Source organism: Rhea pennata, chromosome 2, assembly GCF_028389875.1.
Source record: "Rhea pennata isolate bPtePen1 chromosome 2, bPtePen1.pri, whole genome shotgun sequence".
Lineage (NCBI taxonomy): Eukaryota > Metazoa > Chordata > Aves > Rheiformes > Rheidae > Rhea > Rhea pennata.
This window is the reverse complement of record NC_084664.1, coordinates 11914711-11933801: the sequence shown is the minus strand read 5'-3', so window position 1 is coordinate 11933801 and position 19091 is coordinate 11914711. Positions and strand designations below refer to the sequence as shown.

The window sequence follows — 19091 nt, the reverse complement described above, 5'->3', positions numbered from 1 at the left end:
CTATAAAGTATACATGGAACAGTCTTCCTTATCTGTCATTGATATTCAGCCATTTTCTGCTTTGCTTGCAAGATGCAGGGACAAAATGTATCCTTGGGGGGAGAAAAAGAATTCAGCTATATGTGGGTAAAATTATCGTTGAAACCTTTAAGCTACAGCACATTCCCCTTCAAGGCTTCTGAGCAGTCCTGTGATTTAGGGTAGTGTTTGTAATGAAAGTATGCGAATGCCATTAATTTCTCTGAGCACCGCGGTGGTTTAGCATTTGTTTCCTCCTCAGAGTTCTGATTAGTTTTCTAAGCTGCTAAGGGGGTTAAATATCTTTTTAAAAAGATACAGGAAAAGCAAGCAGCTCCTGACTTACGTGTTTAACCTGAATGTACGTGTTACACGAAGTAGAGACCTGATTTTGTGGCTGCTGCTGTTGCTGTTCGGAGCGTAGTTTTTCTGTCCGTGTGCTCGCAGCATCCACGCTGAAATCCTTTGTATCTGCGTATTTTTGGGCGACCAGACGGGGAGGCCGCCTGCATCAGGAGTGGGAGAAGCAAGTGAGTCACAGCTCTCGTTATGAGGAGCTTTGTTTCATTCAAATCCCTCTTGCCAAGATGCTGACACTGAGCTTGAGTCATCAGTGATAAACAAGTCTTAGAGAAAATTGAATCCTGAGAGGGCAGGAAATTGCGGGGAAAGGAAAGGCGCTCACCGGCAAACTCGGTTTTGGTCCTTGCGCATCTGCGAGGAGTTATTGATCGCGTTGTTTCCTGCGGCAGGTTTTTCAGAAGAGCTTTAAACTAATTCAAAAGTCTGTGAAATTTCATTTCAGAATGTGCAAGTGTGGTGAAAAACAGCAGCAGCCGTCAGGCTTTGAGATCAGTGAATATTAAATTGAGTTTTCATTATAGTTCCCATTTTTATCGTTTGCTTTTCACCTGTGCTGTGTCCAAGAGGACTGAGAAGCATAGTGAGTACTGGCATGTTCACCCAGAACTTCTGCCTGGTGTTTTGGCTTTTTTCTTTGTTTTTATAAAGTATTCGATGTTTCCTGAATTCTGAGAAACTTTCTTTTAAGATAAAAGCCACGCGCTCGTCCTGTGATCTGCATTTTGGCGCCGGACCCGGCGCATTCCCGACAAACTTCGCTGAGGTCAGCTGAAAGCGGGGCCCTGAGCACCCTGACCGTCGCCTGCCCACGCGCCCGCCCCGCCGTGTTGGTCTGCCTTGGTGTGCGCACGTGCGAGCGCTGCGCGGTGGAGGGGTCGGGCCGTTCAGCAGGGGCGACGCTAGCGTGAAGTTATGGGATGCTGCAAATACCAGATATATTAGAATAAGTGTGAACTTTTATCGGTGATAAACTAATGCGTAAATGTTTGCTTCTTTCAGATTCAGTACATAACGTGAGCAGACAGGAGGCTTTGTTTGAGTCTTTACTTAGCAAAAAGGAAGGAGTTGGTGAAACTCTTCTTTTCCCATGTAAAACCATTATCTTTTGCTTGAATAAAGGTAGTTGATGTATCATGGTAACAGTCCACTGAGACTGTTGCCACATTTTTTGTGTTTGACTAGTGATAATAAATCAGCCAATAAATACTTCAGTTGGAGAGAAAACCCTACAGATACAGCTACTTTACCTTAAGCCTGCCACTTCGTAAAAGCAGCGTAGCAGCCTGTCTGTCTGTGGCACTAGTGTTTCTAACCACTGTCTGGGCTGCAGCATTTAGAGTTTAAATGCTTTAAGGAAGGGTGGTAATGTATACAGGTTTCTCATGCGGAAGTGTTTCATGCTTAATTAAAAAAAACCCAGCAAAATGCTAAAAAGACCGTTTTTCCTGATTAGCCACAATGTGCCTTTTATTTTTTTAAGACGTAATTCCATGGTGTGGCCGACTTGCTGAGAGGCCAGGAAAAGGGGTAGGAACGACTTCAGCATCTACTCGCATTCATTCTAACTCCTCAAAATGCCATTGCAACGTGGAGTATCCTAAGCAGCTCCCTATTCCCCGAGTCAGGCCTTGCCTGTGGTGAGTTTGCGTCCTGTCCTTGCACTCCCTGCACTCCCTGCCCCTAGCTTTTCCCAGGGATCTCTGTAACACGGCAAAAATGTAACGCTCATGAAGGAAGGAGAAGATAGCATTGCAGATTTCCAGAGAAAGCAGAAGGTGTCATGCAGACAGTAACAGTTGCAGTGAGCACAGTCGAATGAACTTGCAGTGCAACACGGCTTTACTAAATATAGTTACCAAATACGTGTTATCTGTGAGTGCCAAGGCGGGAGAGCTTTACATCTGCAACTCGGGAAGCTGCTGCCGTAGGGGCACAAATCACAGCTCAAGATGGGGATGGAGTTAGGGGTGCCAGAGCTCGTGCGGGTGCTGCCTGCCCCAGCAGCCTCCTCCCAGGCTTGTGCTTGGGGGCTGCTAACCCAAGGTGCGAGCTTGCAGCTACCCGCTGGTATGTGCCGGCAGCTTGTCCCCAGCAGACTCAGCCCAAAAGCTCCCTGCAGCCACGTGCTGCAGTTGTTTTCCCACTGCTCCATGCTTGGCCTGGCTTTGCTCCTGCCACCTACTCGTGGCCCTGTCCCCTGCCCATCCCACTCCCCGGCCAGGACATGCCGGGCAAATGCAGGCAGCAGCACCACAAGAGGGAAGGTAGAGAGCGCTGATGTGGCGAGAAAGCCAAAGTCTGCAGGGGCTCTGAAGAGTTGCATGTAGTAAAGAAAATCCGTATAGTATAGAGTCTGCTTACAGGGAGAGCAAGCAGACACGGGAGGTGCGGCCCATTCCCTTCTCTCCTTCGGGATGGACTTGGCATGTGTGCTGAGAAAAAAATGCAAAGTAAAAAGGGAAACAGTGTAAACCTTTTATCCTCAAGGCCGGGAAATACAGTCCTCGTAATCCAGTTGATGATCTCAAAGAACCAAGCTGAGTGTTAAACCATGGAAGAACAGGACCCAGGTGAACCTGTCTGTCCAAGATGTTTTATTTTTCATATGAAACTTCATTTAAAATCATCATATATGTTTGCAAAGGAACATAGGATATAGACCGAAGGTCTTCATACTGTGTTTAGAAAACAGGGTGAGTAGTAGTTTATGACAAGTTTCAGCTCGGTTAACTTTTGGTGAGTTATATTTAGTATATAATGGAAGTTTACACTAGGAATTCATGACAGCTTGGAAATGCAATAGTTTTACATATATATTATAAAAATTTTAATGGTTAATCAGTCACTGTTTATATTCTGAAGTCAGTCTGCCCGAAACAATGTGAAGTTTAATCCCGATAAATAAAGCGTTGCTGTGTGTGTCTCTGGACTATATGATGCAGTTGACTTCCTTCCACCTCAGCATTCCAGTACTGACCCTGCAATGAGCAGTTCAGTGATTTTATATTTTGCTTCTATGTATTTTTTTAGATTTGGTTGCCAGGGCAATGGTGCGCGTGATTTTTTGAGACATTAGTGATGGTTTTAAATGATTTAACTGTTAGCGCCTGGAAGCTGAAATATTTTTGTAGTGAATTGTTTGAGAATATCATTTTGTAATTTTGAGAAATAAACACATTTTGCATTAAAATCTTTTCATGAGGTAATATTTATAGTTACTGTCTTTGATTTGTGAGAGGCTGATGATTACAGTGGAAAGGGAGCTTTTTCCCTAGTTTGAACATACACCAGCAGTATTCAGAAAGGGAAGAAATGTGCTTCCAGAGTCAGAGGGTTTGAACTTTAAAAACTTAGGTCCTCTTGCCAAGTCTGCCACTTCTTCTCTGAGTGTATATGGGACGGTTATCATTTGAAGTGCTTCTCTCTCTCTTTCCTCATTTGAAAACACAGATATTTTGGCTGACTTCCTTTGTAAAGCAGTTTGAGATATGACGGCGAAGAGCATAGGTGTTTTTTTAAGTGGTATTTTTCAGTCGGGCGCAGGAGGTTGGCTCAGGACACGAGCAGAGAGGCTCGGAGAGTTTTGCCTCCCTTTTGCTTGTTGGAACCCTCCCCAAGAAAGTATCCTTCATCGAACAGCTACTTTACCGCTTGAAGGTGTTTTGATGTAGTTATTGATTGCACAGCAACCCACAGACAGCTCTCTCTATACATTTGGTGCTAATTTAGCATCCATTTGCCTGAGTGGCTGGGATTTAAATGAGAGTGCAGTCCTCTTGGCAAATGGTCTCTTTATGTCGAGGTTCAACATTGGACTGGAAAGCCCAAGGAGACCTGCACATTGCTGCCAGAGCTCTACTTATTTTTGTGGTTCTGCTGGTGTGGGCAGTCGACCTCTTGTGACTGTACATGGCTGGCGTTGCAGCCTCTTTGACTGCACGATGGGCCCCACAGGAGCAAGCATGCTTACTGAAGAAGGGGCAGGCTATAGGGTGTTTCTCTCTCTCTCTTTTTTTTTTTTTTTTTTTTAGTATCTAGCACAGCTTGCCTTGGATTTAATTCACACATACAGGTGTGTGCACATGCGTGCACATTTGGAAAGAATTTGGATATTTGAGTTATACTTGAATGAGTATTTTAACCACTAAGTAGAGATCAAGGGCTCCAGAACCAGGTCTGCATCCAAACTTCAATGGTCAGGCCTCTCTCGAGCTCTAGTAAGAATGAAAATGCATATTCTGTCCTACATATCCAATTATCACTTTCTTTTGGAAACGTTTTCAGATTTTTTTTTTAACGCTTATATTAAAAATAGTTATCTGAGGAGATTGCAAACATAATGAATGGTCACATTAACTGAATTTAAGAAATTCAAAAACTTGTCTCCAGGATTTTTAAGAGATTTTTCTGGAAGTCAAACAAAGAGTCTTCATGGTAGTAGTTTCCAGTGGAGCTATGGTGGATTTGTTTTGTTTCATTTTGTTTTTTTCCTTTCCCTCAGTACTGCTTAGAAATTCAGCTAAAGCATTTATATTACAGAAATGATACAACAGCAGTTTCAGCTCTTTTGTGCCTTACATGCTTGATTGGAAAAATCCCATTAATGATAGCAAATGCTAATCAGTAATGTGTTTTGCCAGCCACCACAGGCCCACGCGTTCTGTATAACCCGTTGTTTATTAACCTAATGAAGGTCACGGGGGCCTGCGAGAGCTTGTGTGACAGCATATCAAAATGGTTTTAAAACTCCGTGCTGCTGGACTCCAGTGCCGTAATAAATCAAGGCTGGGTATTTACTTGTCGGACGGGTTCTAGCGTAAATGAGGGGGGTTTTCTGGGTGGGATGATCATACTGTACTTTCATTTGTTCATTATAATTGTCAAAACCGGCAAACAGTGCAGTGGCGGCGAAGCCAATGGTGCTGCCATTAAGCAGCTAGACTCTGACTTTATTCACGTCTTATTGATTTTCCTTTCCTTTTCTTGGCAGGTGACATCACGCAGAAGGGATATGAAAAGAAGAGATCAAAATTAATTGGGGCCTACCTGCCACAACCTCCTGGTACGTGTATCTGTGCTTGCAGTATATGAAGATGTCAAGCATACTGATAGTTGACACAGTAAAAATCTGCATCTCTGAAGAAATATATGTGGCAGTAACAAAGCTATTGTTATGCAGAAAAAGCTTATTCCATCCATTTTATGTATATTTATATATATATATATGTCCGCTTTGATGTGTGTGTACATTTTTTACATATGTTGCTGTGGGTTTGCCAGTCATGTCTCAGAAGTAAAATCAGCCTAGGCTCTTCAGAGAGCCTTTGTTTATTATAAGTAAGGCAAAAATAGAGAGGAAAATGTAATGTTCTAAGTCATTAAGACCTAAGCCAAGTACAGCTTTCTAAAGAGAGGTATACATGAGAGTGGAAGAGACCCTGATAGCTCTGTGCCTTCCTCCATTTCAGGTTTCCTGCCCCAAACTCCCTTTTGATGACGCTAGAGAAAACAGCAACATCCCCAGAGTTCAGCTTGTCCCATGCACCCACGATAAGTGGAACACTGGTCCTTTAGAGAGGGGGTGTTTAGGGATGGGATGCAGATGCTGCTTCACTTGCACAAAGTTGTACAAAAATCTGCAGGCTAAATTTAATATCAAATAATTTAATACTGTATTGAAATTATTGCATATGAAAGAGATATCGGACAAGAAAAGAGCTCTGAAGAGACACCGAATCCTGAGGTTAAATGCGCAGCTGTACGTATCACCGGAGGCCTCCATCTTGTGTTGACTGCCAAGCTCTTGCTGGGGCTCCACCTGGCCTTGGCAGTCCTCTGAGCCCTGGTTTTATTGCAGCCCTGGGAGCACAGTTCCTCTCTTCTTTTACAAAATTCTGCCTCTGTGGTGCAGCTGATGGTTTTCTGTTTAAACTGCTCCTGTGCAGCAGCACTCTAGTTAGTTGCGTAGCAGAATGTTATTTTGGGGGCTTTGGATTTCCCTTGGTCTGCTCCACTGCTGAGAGCGCCACAAAAAAGGATCAGCATTATGGACATCTCAGTTTTCTGAAGTGACATAGCCTGATTTGAGGGTTACAGTGATACTTCCTAGCTGCTGGGAGCCATTAGGAAATGAAACAAACCCTGTCAACTGATACAATCCCGCAGGTACAATTATTAAATGTCTCGGTATTCATCATTCTGGCTAGGCTATCAGAGCTCATACAGGATGTTCTCATGAGACTTCTCTCAGTTTCCTGAGTTACAGAGAGACTCACAGTAATTCTCAACCCAGTGGTGTGATTGATAGCAGTACTTTATTTACACAGTTAGTTGTATGTTTTTTTCTTCACACAAGAAAACACGGTTCTTTCTGCAGAGAGTTCATAGCCTTCTGGTCAAACTGTGTTGCTGGCTGAAGCTGCTGGGGATTATCGTGCCTATAAAGATAAAACAGAGAAGGCAGAGAACCCGCTGAGGTTTATCCTTCAAAGTCTCTGTTGTGATATTGAAGTTTCCAGTGTAAGGAGGTAGGAGCAGAGAGGTCTTTGGAAGTCCGTTTTTGGGTGTCCATTCAATAGTTTGAAGAGGTTGTGAGTGAGGAAGTAGCTGATTTAGTGCTGTTTCAAAGTCCATCAGAAATTCAGTGGATGTTTTTTGCTCCACAAGTTCCCATAAAATCCTACACTGAGGATGTAAGACATAGGTTAATGAAGGAAAATTTTGATAGGAAGGAGAGGAAAACAATACTGACGTAGTGTCTACTGTTCTGTTCTACATACATCAATCTTGATCCTTTAGCTTTTAGCTGATGGCTAAATGAATTATTTGATTATAGTGGAAGACATTACTTCCATTGTATTAAAGTCTTTTCCACCAGAAAGTGGTATTATTTGTGCTTGGGTCTTTGCTGTCTTTGTAGTTTTTGTTTGCTTTGTTTTGCTACCCTTTGGACAAAATTTGAAACACTGCGTTTTGGTATTCTCTTTCTAAGTCTTTACTTACTTGAATGGCTTGAGGTCCCTGCTTACTAGGAAGGGAGAGGTGAGGCCTTTCCAAGAGGAAGTAGGATAACAAAACAGATGCTGCCTTTTGTAAGTCTCTGTTAATACCTCTGAACAATTGTAAAATTACCAAATTAGTCATTAATTTGTTTGTTGTAATCTGTTTTGATGGGGAACTGCAATAATTTTTAAGCCTTGGTGCTAAATCTTGCTATTAAAAGGGAAGCAATGTTTTAGAAATACTTTTATAAGAGTATGGAAATGAACATGGCTACGCTGGGGTTGAAGGCATTGAGGAAGGACTGGGTTTGCGCTCTGTAGATGTTCACCAAACTGAAAGCAAATCCAAGGGCAGTTCCCCACTGTTCCCACATCCAGTCCTCTCGCTGCACCTTTGCTAACATTACTAACGCCAGTGTTGGCAGAGTGGACCATTGGCCCTCATTGGCTCCGTGAGTGTCCTGTAGTGTCTGTGCGTGCGTGTGCGTGTGTGCTGTACTGCATGGGGGCAGGCGCTCCATTCGTTGCTGTAACAAATGTAAAAAAACTAAACGTGAATTAATTAGTTTTTTTCAACTTGTTACAGCAGCGAATGGAGCTGCCGCGGTACGGTGTAGACTGCAACACAGTGAAGGAGCTGCAAGAAGAATGCTCCGCACTGCCAACATTGGTGTCTGTGACATCCGGGAAGCGGCCGCTAGAGAGCGAGCAGCCAGCACAGCAGGAAACCGGCCTCTCTTTTATTTTCGTTTTGGTGAGCACAATGAATGTATCTTTTCCAGTCCTTACCTGTCTGTAACTATGCCTCATCTGAAAGCCTCTGGTAGACACCTACATCAAAATAGTCTAGGAGCTGTCAGTGAAAATGTAGGAGAACCAAAGGACAACATCTAGAAGGCCATTATCAACCTCTGATAGCCCAAGAGTGAACTGATGGGAGGGAAGGAGTAATAATCCTTCTTAGTATAAGATACAAGCATGTTAAAGTGTCTCTAGCTTTCATTGCATTCCATTGCTCAGCTCTTGTCCAAACCATTTAGAAGGCCACTTTTAGGAATGGGCATTATGCTGGTAGAAGCAGACTGGTGGAAGGACTTTCTGCAGTGATGCTTGTCTGCAGTGTGGACACCTGGCCAGGACCTCAGCCATACCTATGCAGATGAGCCCTTCAGTAGATATCCATCTTGCCTTCAAGGGATGTGCTGTGGATGGTGGCAGGTGGACTGCCTGTTCCTGCTCCCTGGATTTGTGGCAACGATTTATAGCCTCCCTCAGACAACAGGTTTTCTCTTGCCAACCATGTAAATGCACAGAGGATGTCAACCCCTTGCCTGTGTGCTTGTGCACCCTGCCACTAGGAAGTCCAGACCTGGTATAAGAAATGGCCAGATAGAAGATAAGATTTGCAGCTCTGTCAGTACCAGATACATCTGTGAAAATATGATTCCCCCCCCCCCCCAGCATACCTATCCCATTTTATTTTCAAACAGATTTGGTATTAAATGTAGGGAGAGTCCGTATGAGATTCTGACTGTGTTTGTCATTCCCTCTTAATATGGGACTGCTCTGTCTAATCCTCTATCTGACGTGAATAACTTTTTCTGACCCAGTTATATTTTTTTTTGTAAAATAAGAATGATTAAATGGCAATTTCAGGATTAGAGAATTAATGATAGAAAACAACTTAAGTGCTAAATGTAGGCAGTGAAAGGATTGAGTATATACGTTTGTATAAACATATATACATTGATATACACCAGAGGTCTTTGCTGTGTTTCTTGGGATGCTATCATTTTAGAAAAAAGGTAGCTGTTACTTTTCAGGAGTGGATATAACCCTAATCCAGAAAGGGGACCTGTGCAGTCATGTGGCTGATGGTCCTTCATGGGATGTGGGAGTTTACTCTCAGGCTCCCCATTTTTGGCAGGAAAATCCCAGAGAGTAATATTGTCACATACGCTATGCAGCAAATGTGCATGAATCTGACACATAGAGGACTTGCTAGATCCACTGCACATCTGCAAGTTGACTCTGCTATGTCTGCACACTAGGGCTGACACGTCCAGATGCTGCGCAGGCAGCACAGACGCAAGGGACATTTGTGGTCTGCCAGCTGGGCTGTCCAACATCCAGAAATTGGGAACAGATACAGTGTATTTGGCGATGTTAATGGGAGAAGGGATAGGTGAACCCCCTTCATCTTTTCTGTTAAACTCCCACCTGCTCTAACTTAGGGAGACAGAATTACAGCTTTGTTTCCTCAACACGCTTTCACCAGGATGTCAGTTTGTAGCTGGGGAGGTTCCGTGCACAAAGTAATTTTTCTTTTCTTAACAAGTTCAGATGTCAGATATCTAAAAATAATAGTGAATCTGGACTTTTATGTCTGCATATGCATCCCAATCTGTCTTGTAGTGTGACCTTTCTCTTCCTGCCTCTGTGGAGGAGCTGTCCTGACAGCCAGTAGCTGAAAGAATAACCACTTAAACGGACATTTATTTCAGTAATTTTCTGAAGATTATCTTGATCAGATCAATCAGTCAGTTGTGAGTAAGATAACATGCAGACATCTGGATGCGTGCTAACAAGAGGAACCCACCCTGGAAGAAAAATAACTAAATTACCTGTATCCTTCATAAGCTGTCTTTTTGCCCAATTTGCTTCCAGCATTTTGCCAGGAAATTTGATTATTCTTTCACAGAATAGAGAAACGATGTTGTTATCAATTAAGCTTTGCTTCTAACAGTTTAGACATGGGTGGTTCATTCTCTCTTAATCAAGTGCTGTGTCTACACTAGATTACTTTCTGTAATTTCCCATCACTGGTACCACCAGTGCAGCTCTATTTGTAGCGTAACTATGTAGACCAGTCACCAGTGCTTTATTTATTATGGCTAATAAACCTGTGAAATGCAGTGTTTAAAAGGCACCTGCTGCTCCTTTCATAGCCCTCGAGACAGAAGACTACATCTCCCACAGCTTGAGCTGCAACAGTGCTAGGAAGAGGAAGAAGTTTCAAGCTATGTAGAGCAGAGAAGATAATAGATTGCCACAAAAGATCCCCTGACCTTGTGGAGAAGTAATTTGCTGTAGAATTATAGGAACCAATTTCTGTATCCTCTATTATTAACATAAAACATATATTTGTGTGTATTTATAACTGTGTGCATACATTGGCACACTTATCTATGACTATGTGCGCATACATTTGCTTTTGACTCTTACTGCAGCTAGCCCTTTGGGCTGAAAAAATAAGCTTGTCACTTATAGTTTCATTTTCTCTTCCACAGACTAATAGAACATTATTTGGATTGCAAAGAATGCAAAGGAATATTTAAACAAAGCTTGATTCTGGAATTGAAATAAAACTCATGTAGGCACTCTATTAATAACAACTAATATTCCTAAAACATCTCAAATTTCAAAATATTCCTAATTCTCAAAGATCTTAGCAAATGATAACCTTGATGGTGTGTTTCAAAGCATACATGTAAGTAAGTTAACAATATGAATCTCACCAAAAGGCATGTGCATTGCACAACTAATGGACATGTTTTTGAAAATATCACGTCAAGTTTTTGTAGATGGGAAACTATGGTACACAGATCAGTGCTTAGTAAGTCTTGTTTTTAAAAAGTGTTTTTGGTTTGAACTGCTTGGATGCCTTACAGAGGCCTCTGATTATAAAGGGAAATTGGGAAAGCACCTGAGATTTATCCCTTGGAGCCATGACTTCGCCAGCTGGGCAGCTGCTTGGCTTTTGCCGTGCTCACTGAGAGCCCATTTATTATTTAGGCATTCTTCATTTTATGATGTCACCTCTTTTTCCAGTCCTGCAAGAAGACCTCATAATGTCAAATGTTGTTCAAACTCAGAGCAAAAGATACTTTCCCTCAAATACTTTACACCATAATTATGAGATAAAAATATATGAAGAAAAAATGAGAGTATAATGAAATCAGTCAGTGCACCACTTAGTATTGTGAGCAGTGGTTTCAGCACTCAGCATGATGTTTGTTTTAGGGGAGATTTTTTTGGTACATACAGAGTCACGTTTTTTTTTAAGGAATTTGAAGGAGAACTTCAGTGAAATATCTGTTGCTGTTCATGGAAAGCACCCCTGAAACGTAAGCGAATAGAAGCAAATGTGATGATGTTTCTCTAAAAAACTGACAGATGAGGGAAGATGGATCAGTCAGAGGTGAGCAGTGATGGGTCGAAAGGAAATAAAGCACTGAGGCCTTTGAAATGGCCTTAAAAAAGTTCATGCCTGATGTAACAGGAGAATGAGCCAGTGGAGGCGTGTGAGGAGCTGGGCAACGCTCTCGAAGTGAGAAACCACCAGAACTTACCACACTGAATGGACACATCTAAGGCAAATTTGATGGTTGCTGAGAGCTGAAAGAAGGATGTTACACTACTTGCAGTCTGAGTTGACCAGGATATTGGTGAATGTGTTAGATAGATGGAGAGATAGATAGTGTTTTTCTACATACTTTCCCATAAAAATCTTTAAAACTTAAACTGCAGGCTGGCCTAGAGAAAATTGAAATCAGAAGTGGCATGTGAATTGCAGCACTGGTGTGATGTCCACCGTGACTGACATAGTGGGAAGGAGAAGAGAATCCCATATCAGTGCTGCTAAACTTGAACTGAAGGCTTAACGCTTGCAAGGCAGTGCTGGAAGTCAAGGTCAAGATTTTAATTTAGACAGAAGATAAATTTGAAGTAGGGAAGTGCATTGTTTGAAATCAGAACCAAGTGCAGAAAGGAGTAAGCGTGAAAGCTCACCTGTGAAAGAAGGGAAGGTTGTTAATTTAACGTACCTACTCAGAAATTCCATCTCCTCCATATTTACCTAGCAAATAGTGGCTTGACTTTCCTGGCTATCTTTGGTTAGGAGTATTTCATTTTAAATCTCCTTTGGCTTTGGCTGTTCCAGTTAATTTCTTGTTTGGATGTACAGGGGAGGGGAAGAGTGAAATGCTGTACAAGGTAGCAAGTACCTTTGGGGTCGTGTGACATTTAACCTGTTTACAAAATACACACTGCGTTCATCACTCAGCTTTGCTTTTAAAGCAGAACTGCCAGTCATTGCCTAGAAGCTCAGGAAATAATTTGAACTGAATGTAAATACTGTTTCCTAAACTGCACTGTAAGCAGTACTTGCCTGTCCTCCCACTGCCCTCGCAGTTGCTGGATTTGTCCTATAGCTGTATCCCCTGGGGTCCTACACTGTAGGTTAGTTTTAGAATAAGAAGTATAGCCCATCTGAGAATGCTTTCTATTTCTTGTCGATTAGACATTTCAGCTTTTAAACATTTATAGATTCAAAATTTTGACACAGTCATAGGAATAATAGATACATCAAAGCAACTTGTCAGCTGTCATTAAGGAAACAGTTGTCCTCCCTTGGAGAGGGCAGTGTGGCTCTTGCAACATTATCTGCACTTAGCACTACAATTTAACGACAGAAGGAAGCAATAAAGACTGGAAGGGAGGAACAAAGAGGTGAAGGAAAAAAAGAAGGAAAGAGGTGAAGCCTGCTTCCAGCTTACAGTTTTGCATCTCCCATGCACTAAAATGAAACTAGCCAATTTGCTAATTTCTTAAATAGCTTTCCTGTGACTTTTCAGTTTGTAGATAGGTACAGTAAAGATATATAATCCAGTTTGCAGATTAAGATTTCTATATTGATATAACTGTATTAAGCTGTCTACCTATGAACCTGGTATTTAAACTCTCAATCCCATCTGAAGAGACACAGTTAATTCAGCTGATGAAACCTAGAGAGCTTTTCAGATTATTCCAAAGTAGACACGTCCACTGGCCACCTGCATAGCTCTCCAGGCTTCGCTGGGCTCACTTAGTTGCCTGAAACTACGTTCATCTAATACTCTTCATCCTTTCCTGAGGCATTAGAAACATCTACATGCAGCATGCACATATAAAACAGGACTCAAGAGGATGCATGTCCATCTAGTCAAGCCAGGTATGCCCCACCACGTCTAAAAGGACATTGGGCTCCTGTTTAGACTCCTGAATCTCGGCCTAGGTTTCCATTGTTCATAATGGGAGCTTAGCTTAACACCTTCTTGTAAACACCTAAATATAGGTGTCTTAATCTGCAAGCTGAATCCAGATTAGCCACATTATATAAAAGAACTGATACTTCTGCTAAGAGCATGGCTGTTTGCTCTGGTGCAGCTGCTGCCTGTTATGTGTAATGTGATGAGCGTAATGCACTAATTTCTCATCCTTCTATATCAAATATCTGTGTTCCACGTATGTGCTTTTAATATATATTTTGCTAAAATTCTTTATGACTGGTAGTAAGTCAGGGTGCTTTTAAACTCTTGCTTTAGATGCAGAACGGGGGGAACTACTGCATTAATAAGAGTGATGCTAGCTTAAGAGTGACTGTGATTGCACCTGCCTACGTGGCACTGGAGTGACAGGGACAGTTTTCTTTTATGAAAGCTGTTTATTGCTCTACTGCCTCTTTAAATTTAGGAATTGATCCAGGTATGAATTCTCTAAGCCTATTACGGCACCACTTCCACTGTTTCACAAATGCATTTCAGTGAAGCTGCACTTGAATAGGCATTAGCACTTAATCACAGACCCGGTGAGTTGGCTGTGAAAGCTATCAAATTTGGGGGTTTAGTTCTGTTCAGAAGTACAAGTGCAAAAAAGCTACTTGTTACTGCACTATATTGCTGGAGCCTCCATGGAGGTGAACAGTTCTGCTGTTAACACCACTTAGCTGTTTATTGCAGCACTTCACTGGTTACAGGGCGTTCGTTCTGCTGCATGGCTTTCACTGCCCCCTCGCTCAGCAGCGTCAGGGTGCAGGGTGCGAGTGCTGGGCACCGTCAGCTCGAGGGAGCCAGGGCAAGGAAAGCCCAGGCGAGTGCAGCCTCTGCGAAGCCTTTTTCAAAGGAGCCATCGTGAGCTCCTTACTGCGTCTCCAAAGTCGGGATGTGCCGTGCGTCTTCTCACGCGAAGGATCGTAGCGCTGCGAGAGGGCTCTGCACAGACCGCTGGTGCCGAGTTTGCACGCTGTGTTACGTGGCCACACGAGCTTCCTTACGCGGATCGGTGCTGTGCGAGCGCCCCGTTCACGTGTCCTGCTCCGTGTTCGGGTGGGGGGTTGTTCAGCGTTACCACGTTTATGGGAAAATGGGGAGCAAACCCATCAAAGGGTCGCTCCATCTCATAAAATACTCTCATTAATGCTCTCATTTACTTCGCCACGGCCTTGGATGTGTAGTGTAGGATGTTAGGGCTCTGCCTTTACTAACTGCAGAAAGCAACTGTTCATCACTGATTTGTATCAGAAGGAACTTATTTTAAATAAAACCGAATAGAGCATAGGAGGGAGACACATTAGCTGAAGTCTCAGATTTTTAAGATTAGATGAGGAACTTGTGCAGCTGTAGTGAGAGCAAGTGGCACTAAAGCTCTCGCTGGGGCTGGAGGGGGGAAGCGCCTGGCGCGGCCATACAAGGCATGGCATCCCCCTGCACAAGGAATTTGTTGTGGCACTGCTTTCCTCACAAAAACACTGTGGCCAGGAGCAATTTTTGATGCAATTTTTTATTGTTTGATTTTTAGGATTTTTAAAAAATATATATAATTTCCAGGAGATACTTGATTACTGTGCAATAAGACTGACAAAACAGCCAGTGATGCATAGTGGAGTTTTCTGCAAAGTAAACTGTTATCCCTTCCCAATAAGAAGGCATTGAATAGTTATAGTAATGGAAAGAGTATTTATATTGCATTAAAAAAAAAGTGAACATATTTCCAGGCACAGTTTTGTTGAATCCAGTTTAAATTCATTGGCCATTTGAATATTTAATTAATAATCATTTAATTAAATAATTTCATTAAAGCTTTTCTACCATCAATCCTAAGGGCAAGAGGCCTGTTTTCCTTCTGTCCCTATAGTTACACAAAGTTTTTAATTATTTTTTAAGGGCAGAAAATAATAGAAAATAAGTTATTTAGAGACTTCTGTTACTCGGTCTCTATGAACCACAGTGCTTCTGGGCTATCTTAGACCTAAGTTGAATGTGGTACTTGCTGGATTTGTTTAGCCAGGTTTTGCTATGGAAAAAAAGAAAATAATGTGTTTTGCCACTATATATTATGAATTCAGGTTTGCCTTCTTCTCCTATTGTCTATTTGGATTTTCCTACTTAAGTTTTTTCTTTACTGATCTCTGGAAGTTGGGAAGTAGTGCTGGTTTCTATGTGTATATGCTGTGTATATGCAATGCTGCTGTCATTCAACCAGTGTTTTTGAAGCTGCCTTCAAGAAAATACCTTAAAAAAAGCATACAAGAAAAACAAATGAAAACAAGGTAAAAAAAAGGGTGTTTGTATCTTCAATACTGGATGTCTAGGCCTGGCATACTAAGATGCTGCAGGTATATGTATTATTAAAGCTGAGGTATTTGTATTATTTTACTGGAGTAATTACTCTTTCAGAGCTTGGTAGTGCAGTCGTTGTTTACTTTCAGGCCCTTGATAACTGAAAATGCCTGTAGGTACCTTCTACCCTTCCCCCTTCTGCAGCTTAATAATTGTGTTTTCACCAACTGGTACCATCAAACCACGTGAGATTTTATAGACACATAATACAAACTAACTAAGTCTTCTTAGGAATTGTTGTAATCAATTGCGTGAAGATCCACTGCAGTAGTATCCCGTTTATTAGCACCTTAAAATATTCCCTGAATACTACTGCTTGAAAGGTCACCTATATGAAAGAAAAGAGCCCACCAAAACTGCAGGTTATATGCTCTTCCTGTGGTGTGTATGATTCTGGAAACAAAATGTTTGAGGCAGAGGCAGGAGTATAACCACACCAGTAGAGCTGGTCAGAGGGCAGCACTGTTTAATCAGTTGAAATTACATGATTTAGCAACTGAATATTCACTTTCTACTTCTAGTGCATGGTGACCTCCTCCTCACTGAGAAGGTTCTAGAATCCAGTCAGAATGAGCTTTTTTTCTTTTTTTCTTTTTTTTTTTTTAATTAATGCAGGGGTGGACCAGGCATTACCCCAGGAACGTCGAACTCCTGTTACTCCGTCCTCTTCCTCTCGGTATCACCGTCGCAGGTCCTCAGGGTCAAGGGATGAGCGCTATAGATCGGGTAAGTAGAACTGACGGCCACAGACATGGAATGATAAATAGAAATGACTGGTTCTGTTCTTTGCTTTTTAATACATTTTTGTTTAAACTCATCTAATAACTGTACTGGAGAAAGATCCATTGTAGGAGTATAGATTGTCCAAGCATGCAGAGACTTAACTAGCAAAGCCAAAGCCAATTTGAATTGAATCTGGTGAGAGATATGAAGGGCAGGTAAGAAGGGCTTCTATGAACACAACAGTAACAAAGGAAGGCTAGGAAAAATGTGAATCTGTTGCTGAATGAGGCAAGGGACCTGCTGACAAAGGACACAAAAAAATCAAGGTACTCAATATCTTCTTTGCCTCAGTCTTTACTGATAAGACTTACCTGTAGGAGTCCTAAGCCTTTGAGACCAAGGGGAAATTTGGAACAAGGAAGACTTACAATGGGTGGAGAAGAATCAGATTAAGGAACATTTAAATGAATTGGAAATACACAAGTCCATGGGACCTGACAAGATGCATCCACAAGTGCTGAGGGAGCTGGCCAGTGTCATTGAGAGGCCACTCTTGATTATCTTTGAAAGGTCTTGGGGATTGGGGAAGGTTCCAGAGGACTGGAAGAAAGCAAATGACACTTCTAACTTCAAGAAGGACAAGGAGGAGGATCAGGGGAACTGTAGGCTGGCTAGCCTCATCTTGATCTCTGGGAAGGTCATGGAGCAAATAATTTTGAAAGCCATTTTGAAACATATGAAGGAGAAGAAAGTGGAAGTAGTTTGCAGGGATTTATGAAGAGGAAATTGTGCTTGACCAACCTGATAGCCTTTTGCAATAAGATGACTGACTTGGAGGATGAGAGAAGATATGTATCTTGATTTTAGAAAGACTTTGGGCACTGTTATCTTTAACATTATCATTGACAAGTCATTCAATATGGACTAGATAAATGGACAACGAGGTGGACCGAACCCTTGCTGAACTGCTGGGCTCAGAGGATTGTGATCAGTTGCCCAGAGTTCAGCTGGAGATCAGTAACTACTGGTGTACCCCAGGAGCTGATACTCGGTCCAATATTAATATCTTCATTAGTGACCTGGAAGCTGGGACAGAGTGCACCCTCAGCAAGTTTGCAGATGACACCAAACTGGGAGGAGTGGCTGATACAGCAGATGGTTGTGCTGCCATTCAAAGGGACTTCAACAAACTGGAGAAATGGGAAAAAAGTCTCATGGAGTTCAGCAAAGGGAAGTTCAGAGTCCTGCACCAGAGGAGGAATAATTCGATTCACCAGTATAGCGAAGAGCTACGAGCCAGAGGCTGATGGCTGTGGGGGACATGAAGAATCCAAATGTGGAACTTCTGGATTGTGTTGGAGGAGAGAGACACATCTTGCTGGAACAGGCAGACGCGTTGTGCTGACACAACTGGAAAATATTGTAAAGAACTCCTTACTAAACCTTTTGCAACATATCACTGTGGCATTCCATTAGTCAAAGAGCTTGCCAGTCCTATTTAAAGGAAAATGAAACAATAAATGTTGGCAAAGAAAGTTAATGTATGTCCAGACCATTCTGATAAATTTGAAAACTCCTTTCTCCCCTCAAAAACCCCAGGTTCACCCAGCAGATGCTGCCAGATTTTCTTTGAATAGCAGCCATGTGATCTGCATAATAATTCCTTAACATACAAACTTCTAGAAGGTGCTCCCACATTACACTAAAAATTGTCTGATTTCTACTCAATGTTTTAAAATTAGTACAAGTATTATTCTTGAATTGTATAGCTTAAGGGTGTATAACCCGTAGTCTTCACAGTCTCAAGCCCTGACTCTTGTGAGCAGTTCTGTTAAGAACACTTATATTTAACTGTACACTGAAAGTGGTCTCCCTGAGCTATGCTTGCCATTTGTAAACTTAAGGTTTTGAGTCATTTGGGGGATGAGAGGCAGGAGATGCCATGTACAACTTCTCCGTGTGTTTTTTCTCATACACCAGGAGTGCTCTGAATTGCTGTTGCTGCTGCTTGATTTCAGTTGCTGCTTTGCTGCCTTAAAAGGAAGGCACAAGAAAATAATTTAATTGGTTCTTCTTAAGGAAGCAGTCTAGAGGAGAAAAACTGAAAGATTGTCTGCCTATCTTATGTGTGATCTATCAATCACTGCCAATCACTGCCTGCTTTTATAACTATGTATCTATTTATTGTCTTTATTTAAACAACCCCTGGCTTTGAGAATTTCAGATTTTATTCTGGATACGTTCCATGAATAAGCACATAAGGTCTTGGCTTAGGAGTAGAGCTAAGTAATGTAGTAATATATATAAATAATAACTGCACAGATTGTGTTGATGAGAGGAAGAATATGGAAATCAGTGCAAAAGGTTGCTTGTTATTAGTGAAGGAGCCTAATCTTAGGAGTGTCAGGATTATGCTGTAAATTTTGATCTCCTTTGCTGGTCTGAGTATATCCTTGGTGTTAAAACTGGAAAGCTTGACAGTATTGTTGGGGCTTAAGTCAGGGCTTTGAATTCCTACATTGATTACTGTATAACGTGATGCCTCAGC

General features: G+C 42.0%; 1 protein-coding gene across 7 annotated transcripts in view; it reads left to right on the top strand.

Annotated features, from left to right (window-relative positions):
- The window catches only part of DIP2C (disco interacting protein 2 homolog C), a 318346-nt gene that overhangs the window by 167411 nt on the left and 131844 nt on the right, over positions 1–19091 (top strand). For 5 of the 7 annotated variants that reach the window (XM_062568855.1, XM_062568856.1, XM_062568854.1 and 2 more), the window contains exons 2-4: positions 5372–5443; positions 7969–8136; positions 16436–16546. In XM_062568855.1, coding sequence (XP_062424839.1) covers positions 5372–5443; positions 7969–8136; positions 16436–16546 — 351 coding nt within the window. The remainder of the gene's footprint in view (positions 1–5371; positions 5444–7968; positions 8137–16435; positions 16547–19091) is intronic. The other 2 variants (XM_062568858.1, XM_062568857.1) reach the window with 1 other exon arrangement.